Here is a 9,875-nt window from a genome sequence, read left to right as displayed (position 1 = left end):
TGGAAGAGGTCCTATAGGAAAAATAAAAGAAAGTATCTCAGAACCTATCCAACCTCATACTCAGTAGGCTACAGACAAAGGAGGCTTAGGGTATGGACAAGTTACTCTACCAGAAGACACATCATTTAGCCAGCAACAAGAAGAATATGAAAACAAACAAGAACAACTTGCAATTGAAAGGGAAGAAGCATCTGCCAAGAAACAAGCACAAGCAAACATGAAATGGCAAAATAAGAAAGCCTCAAATCAACAGGAAAAACAAACTAATGGTACCTCCCAATCAACCTTAAATCTCAATCAAAACAAGCACGAACCTAGTACTAATCAAGGAGAGCTCATAGCAAGGTCGACATAACTCAATCTCAGTCCAAAAGAAGTTGAATATGAAAGAAGAAAAGATATAGCAAGAAAAATAGAAGAAACAAATCAAACGCTATATGAACAAATTTGTAGATTACAAGCTGCAAGTGAGACAGATTCTAATGAATGGGAATGGGATTCCTATCATTCTGAAGAATCAACTGGAGAAAATTTCTTTGAAGAAGATGTAGGAGTCGATGCAATTTACACATATGTAGGGAAAACGTTAGGAACTAGCCCACTTGAATTAGAATCACATTCGACTGACTTGGACTTAATTGAGGACAATCAGGAGCTCCTTGTGCAAGGTCATTCTGATGAGAGTACCGTTCTAGACATTGACGTACATATTGAAAACTTTGACATATCTATCATGACCCTTGATACCCTCGAAACATCTCAACCTGAGGACCCCTTACCTCTAGTCCACCCCAAACTTATTGATTGGTAAAATGAAAGACATATTTCCATTGATACCTTTTTGAATGACCATGTCATATCCGTATATCTTAATGCAATCGAACCCGCAACAAATTTCACCAAGAACTTCAACAATGCATCTTCCAGTCAAGTGGGTGCCAAATCTCTTAGTCGCAAAAAAGAAAATAAAGAAAACAATATCAGGTCTAATGCTGAAAACCATTTCTTGGCAACATTAGATCAGGAAAAAGTAAAAAGAAAGGACACATCTAACGGTGAAAACCTCCTCAAGGCGCTAGAAGATGGGAGATTCGACACTTTACCTGAGTACTATCAAGAAAGGTCATCAATTTTGATCAAACCAATAGAGGCAGTTAACATTGGGACAACAGAGCAACCAAAGATCCTACATCCAACAACTTCTCTGTCAGAACAAGAAATGCAACAATATATGGAATTCTTCAAACGACGACAAATCAATTTTGTCTGGTCATATGCAGACATGCCAGGATTGGATCTAGAGCTTATTATGCATCACTTAAATGTCAGTCCAGGAGCCAAACCAGTTAAACAGAAATTAAGGAAGATGCATCCACATATCGCTCTCCTGGTCAAAGCAGAACTAAAGAAATTACTGGATGTAGGATTCATCAGACCTGTAGCATATCCTCAACGGGTATCAAACATTGTTCCTGTTTCCAAACCAGACAAAAGTATCAGAGTATGCACAAAATTCAAAGATCTTAATAATGCATGTCCAAAGGACGACTTTCCTTTGCCTAACATTGACATCATTGTAGATTTAACAGTTGGACACTCCATGTTTTCTCTAATGGATGGTTTCTCTAGATACAATCAGATTAAAATAGCACCTGAAGATCAAGAAAAGATAGCTTTCACATGTCTGTGAGGTACTTTCTATTGGAACGTCATGCCTTTTGGACTAAAGAACGCAGGTGCCACATATCAGAGAGCTATGAAAATGATATTCCATGACATGATGCATACATTCATGGAAGACTATGTCGATGACATCTTGGCAAAATTATACAATAGAGAAGAACATATAGGGATACTGGAAAAAGATCTTTGATTGGTTAGAACAGTACAAGCTACGACTAAATCCTAAGAAAAGTGCCTTTGGTGTCACTTGAGGCAAGCTATTGGGATACATTGTTTCAGCTAGAGGTATCGAAGTAGATCTAGCTAAGGTCAACACAATCATAGAAATGGCATCTGTCAAGAATATCAGTAAACTCAGATCACTCCAAGGAAGACTCCAGTCAATTAGAAGATTTGTTTCTCAACTAGAAGATAAATCTCAACCATTTACTCATCTATTGCACAAAAATGTTCATTTCAAATGGGACCATCAATGTGAGGACGCATTCAACAAGATCAAGGCCTATCTTGTGGAACCACCCGTCCTAATGTCACCAATTCTAGGAAAGTCGTTGTTACTCTATGTATCGACCATCGAAGTATCATTAGAACTTCTGCTCACACAACAAGATAATGAAGGAAAAGAATGAGCCATCTACTACATCAGTAGAACACTAGTGGGATACAAGCTCACCTATTCCCCAATAGAAAAAGCATGCTTGGTGGCAGTTTTTGCTTCTAAAAAATTACGACACTATCTACTATCTCACTCCATCAAGTTGATAGCTAAAATCGATCCATTGAAGTATTTGCTCAGCAAGGCAACATTTACAGGATGATTAGCAAAATGGATCATGATCCTGAGTGAGTTTGATATTGAGTATGTAGACATAAAAACTATCAAGGGGCAAGTCATTGCAAACCAACTAGTCGAGGCACCGCTTCAAGATGATCGTCCTTTACACATTAAGTTTTCTGATGCTGATATCCTAACGGGCACCACAAAAACATGGCAATTATATTTTGATGGTTTATATACACACCATGGATTAGGAGCAGGTATTCTATTCATCACACCACAAGGTCATACAATTTCGAAAGCATACAAATTAAGCTTTCCATGCACCAACAACACAACAGAATATGAAGCTTTGGATACAGGTATCAAAATGGCTATAGAATGGAACATTACACAACTCCAAGTCTTTGGAGACTCTCAGCTCGTCATCAATCAAATTAATGACGATTACCAAGCAAAGGATGACAAACTCATGCCTTACAAATAGATGGTAGATGATTTCAAGAAGTATTTTGTAGAAATAACTTTTGAGAAAATTCCAAGAAATGACAACAAAGCAACAAATGCCATGGCAACACTTGCTTCTCTACTTCAAACATAGGAAAATCAAGAGCGTTATGAATTCCTAGTGGAAGAGTTGTTTTACCCTGCTCATAATTGTCTTGATTCCCAAACTATCTTTCACCTTGTTGGGCATGATTCCTCCCACAATGGCCAAACTTATATATACCTGAAAGATAATACCCTCCCTCCTGATTTGTCAAAAAATCAAAAGAGAAACTTTACTCGCCAATCCTCCCATTATACTCTTGTCATGGATACCTTGTTTAAACGAGGTCTGGATGGTACTCTTTTAAGATGTATCGAATAAGACAAATATGAGAAGGCCTTAAATGAGGTCCATAACGACATTTGTGGCACTCATTCAAGTGGTCTTACCCTTTCGAAAAAACTCATGCGCTCGGGTTATTATTGGCCAACTATGGAACGAGATTCTTTTCAGATAGCTAAAACATGCAAACAATGTCAGATCCATGGGAATTTGATTCATGTACCAGCACAAGAAATTCATGCTTTGGCAACATCTTGGCCTTTTTGCCAATGGGGTCTTGATCTAGTAGGAAAGATAAATCCTTCTTCATCCAATGGTCACAAATTCATCCTTGTAGCTACAAAATATTTCACAAAATGGATTGAGGCAGTACCTCTCATCAATATCACAGGAAAACAAATTGCTGCATTTATCTTGAACTACATCATTTTTCACTATGGAATACCCATGACCATTATCACTGATAATGGGCGACTGTTCAAGAATCAGGATGTCTAAGAGCTATGTGAGAAATTCAAGATCCAAGACAGATTTTCCACACCCTACTATCCACAAAGGAATGGACAAGCAGAAGCTTAAAACAAAACTATTTTGAAAATCCTCAAAAAGATAGTGAATGATGCTGGCAGAGATTGACATATTCAATTGACCCCTGCTCTATGGGCCTACCGTACTAGTATCCATACACACACAGATGCCACACCTTTCTCTCTTGTTTATGGATCAGAAGCAATACTGCCAATAGAAATATAGATACCTTCTCTACGAGTATCATTAAAAGGTTTTATCCCAGATGAAGAACAACAAGTATCCAGATTGCAAGAGTTAGAATTGATCCATGAACGAAGACAAAATGCCTTTGATCATTTGAAGGTATATCAACAAAGAATGTGCCAAATTTATAATCACAAGGTCAAACCACGAGTCTTTCAAGTTGGAGAACTAGTACTAAAGGAAAATCCACGAAACCAGTCAGATCGAGAAAAGAAAGGAAAGTTTGAACCAAACTTGTTAGGTCCGTTTATGGTCACAATAATATTTGGGTCAGGAGCATATCAGCTATCAACAAAGGACGAGGATCAACTTGAGGAACCCATCAATAGCATGCATCTGAAGAAGTTTTATGTCTAAAAAAGCATAAAATCCAAAAACAGTGAAAAAGTAGAAACTCCAAAAACAGTGAAAAATAGAAAATCCAAAAACAGTGAAAAAGCAGAAAATCCAAAAACAGTGAAAAGGCAGAAAATCCAAAAACAGTGAAAAAGTAGAAAATCCAAAAATAGTGAAAAAACAAAAAATACAAAAATAGTGAAAAACAATAAAAATAAATAAAAAATCAAATATGAGAAAAAGTGCAATAAAAATAGATGGTGAGAACCTGGCAAACAGGCGCTATCTGTCAGCTAGCTCTTCCATCTATTGGTTCATGCATCCTTCCACTTGCATTAATTTCTGTCAGCACTGATCATATCCATCATAAAAGCCTTTGTACATACGCAGACATCGCAGGTGATTTCTCATTAGGGTTTGGATCATTATATATATCATAAAAAAGGTTTGTTTCTAGACTGGGGGCAAAATGCTGAACCTAGCTGGGGGCAAAATTTTTCATTGTTTTGAGCTTAATCAAATAGGTAGAACAATCGTTAGGCAACACTTGTCAAGCAAAAAACTGAGACACATCCAATGTTGAACATAAGATCACATTGCCAACCATCAACTATCACATATCAGTTTAAATATGATAAACACATATCAATGGATGATATATCTTGACTCATGATTTTAACACCTTGGCAATAATGGTTCAACTATTTTATCTTGATTTTCGCTATCATGATTTCTGAGTGACTCCAAGATGTCTTTGACTAGAGGAACAAGGAAGGAACATGATATTTTTTTGTCTACTGTCTGTAAATTAATCGTTCATATGTGCAAAGTTATCTTAGGACATGATCATCAGAGTATCATGGAAGACATTTCAGGCTTGCATATAGAAATGGTTAATACTGTCTATTTTACGCAAGCAACACTCAGGTCATCTTGGTTCAATTATATCTCGATGCTTGTGCTAACTTGCAATATCAAAGCCCAGGAAAGTAGTACTCGGGTCATCATGGTTCAATTATACCATTGATGTTTGCACTCACTTCCCACAATTTAAAGGCTCAATGATGAAACAAAGCAATGACCACATGACCGGTCCGATCACCGCATTGCATTTCATTTTGCATTTGCATTTTTAAAGTAGATTTGAATTTCATTTTGCATGGGATCACAACACTCATCTTTTCCAAGGCCAAAGAATTCAACATGGTGTTATCTCTCTTATTACGTGATTGAGTAGATTGGACAATAACATAAATAATCAATTCATTTCATCCTACATGATAAGTTAGTTCATCTCATTTAACCAATGCATACTAAGACATCATTCATATAAAGAATCCAATCATTCATTCATTTAGTTAGATTATTGCATTACATCCATTTTATCTCAAATCATATAAGGTAACATCATTGCATTGCATTGCATTCATCTCATATTAACATGCATGAGAAAATCATTAAAATATTATAAACATAGAAAGCATTGCATTGCACATACATCACATAGTACTTATAAGCATCACCATACATATTCACATTTGCATAACATCATGTAAATATTGCATCATCATATAAGAAGTATGCATCCATCATCTAGAATACATAAACATATAGAAAATAAAGCATACATCATGAAAATAACTGCACAACATAATCATATATAAAATAGAATGCATCCATTATCTCATAGGTCATGTAGAGTGAATAGGATCATCAAAAAGATCAATGTCCAAGGTACAATGATATCAGAAAATATATGAGATACATCACAAATATACATCACGGGAATCATCAATATCTCATCACAAAAAGTGTGTACATGAATGGATCAATGTTCCATATCAGTGTGACCACTAGGACGTAGAGCGAAACTCTATCCTGATGCGGCAAGTCTAGTAGCACCATCTGATACCCCTGTACCTGGGTCCCCACCTGGGGGATCTCTCTGAAGTGGCCCTATCACTCCTCGACTCTCAAACTGGCTCTGTCCTGATCTCCTGCTCAGATGTGAAAATCCTGGAGTCCTCTGATCAACAGGAACAATAGTATAGTATAAGGTCTTTTAATACTCAACCTCTCGAACTACCTGGCACATCATCTTCAGGGAAGCATTTCCTAATCTAGACTCTCCTGACATCTGTACTTGCGCCTCAGCCTGCTGACACCTATCCCTAGCTGCATCTCTCTCGATTATGAGAGAAGCCATCCGGACCTCTAGCTGGGCCATCTAAGCGTCCCTCTCTACTAGTCGACTCTCTAGTTGCTGAACCTGACCATGTAAGTCCCTAAAATGAGCATGTTGTTGATGAGACGACATCCTAATGAGGATCCGTCGAGGTGCCTCTGCCTGTGGCTGCTCAACCTGTGATAATCCCGTAGGTACCTACTCAACCTGGGGAACCTCTTGCTCTGGGACCTGATGCCCTTGATCCACTAGACTTGATCTCCTCCGTCTGACCACCTGGGTCATCCAATCCATATATACATCTCTAGCCGATCTAGAACTATTGGCTCCCGGTGTGCCTACCACTGCCACTGCTCAGCCATCTCCCCTAGCATCATCTCCCCCATCATCATCTCCTCCATCATTAACTCTAACACCATGATCTCCTGCATCTCCTCCATATCCATCTCTTTCATCCCCTCCGTCTCCGCCATCATCTCTGCCCCCACCTCCTCTCCCCCCACCATCCCTTGATCGTTTAGGAGCTCTACATCGTAGCCTCTCATCGTTCTCATCTAGAACTGGCTCAGGCTCATCTAGACATGTCAAATTCAGAAACCTATGTACAATACAATATATGGCGTACTCATTTGTCATCCCGCTATCTATCATACCTGGAAGATAATCCCAATCCAGTGGCCCCAATGATCGATACTCTGCACATGCCTGGTCATATGAAATAGAGGGCCCCCACGTCGCCACATCCAGTCTCCTGCGAGCATAATGAGTTGTACCCTGTGGTATCCTCTGTATCCTGCCATACTATCTCAACACCCTCATACAAAGGAATCGCTCGATAACATAGGGTGTCGATCCAATCAGGTATCGCGTCACAAATACATACGACATCTCCAATGCATCCTCAAGCTAGATCTCGCAATTTCTGTATGGTCTCCATATCACAGTATCTAGATCATCCAGTGTCCGTCACACATACTCCAATTTGCCCAGCTTTCGCTGGACAATGATGCCTGGATACCCGTCAGCATAAGGCCTGCCTACAGGTCTATCTTTGTCAGCCAATGTCGTGTGATAGGCAGGTGCTCCCAGGCCCATATCTAAAGAACGGTCACCCCTGCTGATAATGCAACCGATCTCTGGTACACAACTCGATGCGGGTCATGATACAAGTGTGCCAACATGCATGACCCCCATGCAAATCGGGTCCCCTGTGTCACCATTTTCTCAAGGAGATGACCCCATCCAACAAATAATCCCTTTGACCTATGATCAGGACAAAGGAAACCTCCAATGAATCCAACAAAAACAGTGGGTAATGTGGCATAACCTAGCTCTAGCATCTCCTCCCACACAATGTCATATCCCCATATCTCATCATCCCCGAACACTCGAAAAAGTGCATATGTCCCACCCTACTCGCTAAGATCGTAGTACACTAGCTCTCTCATCACAGGGATGCGTAGTATCTAGTATACATCCTCGGGTGTCACCGTCATCTCGCCCGTCGGTAAGTGAAAAGTGTTGTGCTCGCTATGCCAACGCTCTACTAAGGCTATCAATAATCCCTGGTTAATCAAGGGTCGGGGCATTGTCGAGAAGGGAAGATAAACCACACCTGTCAATGTGGTCTCGCGCTTCCTGGCTAAGGCAGGGTATCAACATCCATGTCTTCGAGAAGCGCTCCCGAGACTGGAGGATGCTAAAGTGCTCCTACAATCAAATCATCTCATCATATCAGTCTCTTGATTTATCTATCTATGAAATCAATTTATCTATCAGTCTATCTTGCTTACTTGAGATTTTTATCAAATCTCGTGGAGCCCCTATCAATGACGCTCATTTATCATGAGGTCATTATCAATCCTATATCATCCCACGCGTACAGCAAGATAATCAGAACTGATCATCAAATTTCATCAATCAGGAGTGTCTAATTTTATCAATTAGATAGGTAATCAAGTCTTACCCTATCAAAATCAACAATCAAATCGAATCAACAGTAATCCAACCTCTTTATCAAACATCAATAAATCGAAAAATTCAATAAATGACAAAAATCGAAACATCAAATCATTTTCTACAAAATCGAAAAATCAAGCCAACATGATCGAAAATCGAGAAAATATTGTCTAACAAATCAAAAATCAATCAGCCAATTGAGAAAAACACCAAAAACCGACTACTCGAGAAAAACACAAAAAAAACCAAAAAAAAAAAACTGACAAATCGAGAAAAATAAAAAAATCGAAAAAATCATAAAAAAAATCGAAAAAGCTCAAAAAAAATAAATTTTCGCTGAGTCGGGCCCCCCTGCATCGGCGGTGCCCATGGCGCTTGCGGTGGTGCCAGCGGCACCGCCCGCAGCACCCGAGGTGCCAGTGGCGCTGCCCGGAGCGCTTGTGGTGGTTCCAACAGCACCCGCGGTGGCGCCGGTGGCGTCCACCACCCTTGTGGTGGCACCACCACTCTCAAAAATGGCAAATTTTTTTCCAAAAAGCATGATAAATGCATAAATAAATAATTTTTTTTGGAATGCGAGTTAGAATTTTTCGAAAAATCCTAAAAACCCATTTTGTAAATCAAAAAACCCCTATCAAAAATGTAATTTTTTTACAAACCCACATGGCGAAAAAGCTAAAAGATGATTTTTTCTACAAATAGCTAATTTTTTCAAAAATCAACTAAAAATTGACAAAAATGAGTTTTCTTGAAGTACGTACCGGTGGACCATAGGCCAGAGGACGCTCGTGTCACCAAACTCGCTTGAACCTATGCTGGTGGTATGAGATCGCCATTCCTTCCTTCAGAGTAACTTTTTCAAACAACTGAAGTGCACAAATGAAGAGTGGTAAAAGAAATTCACCTTTTTAAACTCACAATGGGGCATTTAAGTGGGATTTTTATTCCACTAATTTTTAATCATCTAATCAAATAATCAACTTGGCAAGGCAACGTTTTCAAATTTTTTATTGGGAAATGAATCAGATCGACTCTGAAATCTCTAAAAATTGGACAATCTTTAAAAATCTAAAAATCGTAAAAATTTCACAAATTTCAAAAAAATTAAAAAATCGCGAAAAATTCAAAAACATTGAAAAAATTATCCGATTCATCTCCCGAGGGGGCATCCTTGCATCAATATCTATCAACCAGCATTTGGGGCATCATATCGAGATTTATCATCTCAAACATTGAATCTGCATCATATCGAAATTTATCATATCACAATCGAATCAGTATCATATCGAAACCAAATCCGTATCAAATCAAGATCAAATCTGCATCCT

The 9,875-nt window shown here is 38.8% G+C and overlaps 1 protein-coding gene across 1 annotated transcript; it reads right to left on the bottom strand.

Moving 5' to 3' along the window:
- Positions 1-6,942: 6,942 nt before the first annotated feature.
- On the bottom strand, positions 6,943-7,683 carry LOC131875324 (glycine-rich RNA-binding protein 2-like). Its single transcript, XM_059219411.1, has 2 exons — positions 7,565-7,683; positions 6,943-7,186 (listed from the first exon to the last, which is right to left on the bottom strand). Exons 1-2 carry the CDS (start codon positions 7,681-7,683, stop codon positions 6,943-6,945), a joined length of 363 nt encoding a protein of 120 aa, XP_059075394.1.
- Between the last annotated feature and the right edge of the window lie 2,192 nt (positions 7,684-9,875).

The sequence above is a fragment of the Cryptomeria japonica genome, chromosome 4, assembly GCF_030272615.1.
Source record: "Cryptomeria japonica chromosome 4, Sugi_1.0, whole genome shotgun sequence".
NCBI classification, from domain to species: Eukaryota; Viridiplantae; Streptophyta; class Pinopsida; order Cupressales; family Cupressaceae; genus Cryptomeria; species Cryptomeria japonica.
Note: the sequence above shows the minus strand (reverse complement) of the source record. Positions and strands in the feature narration are given on the sequence as shown.

What these genes read in the sequence shown, in the direction of transcription:
- LOC131875324 (XM_059219411.1), bottom strand. Translation starts at nt 7,683, where the DNA reads ATGGGCCTGGGAGCACCTGCCTATCACACGACATTGGCTGACAAAGAT. An exon ending in CGAAAGCTGGGCAAATTGGA is followed by an intron (nt 7,187 to 7,564) that starts GTATGTGTGACG and finishes TATTGTACATAG; the next exon opens with GTTTCTGAATTTGACATGTC.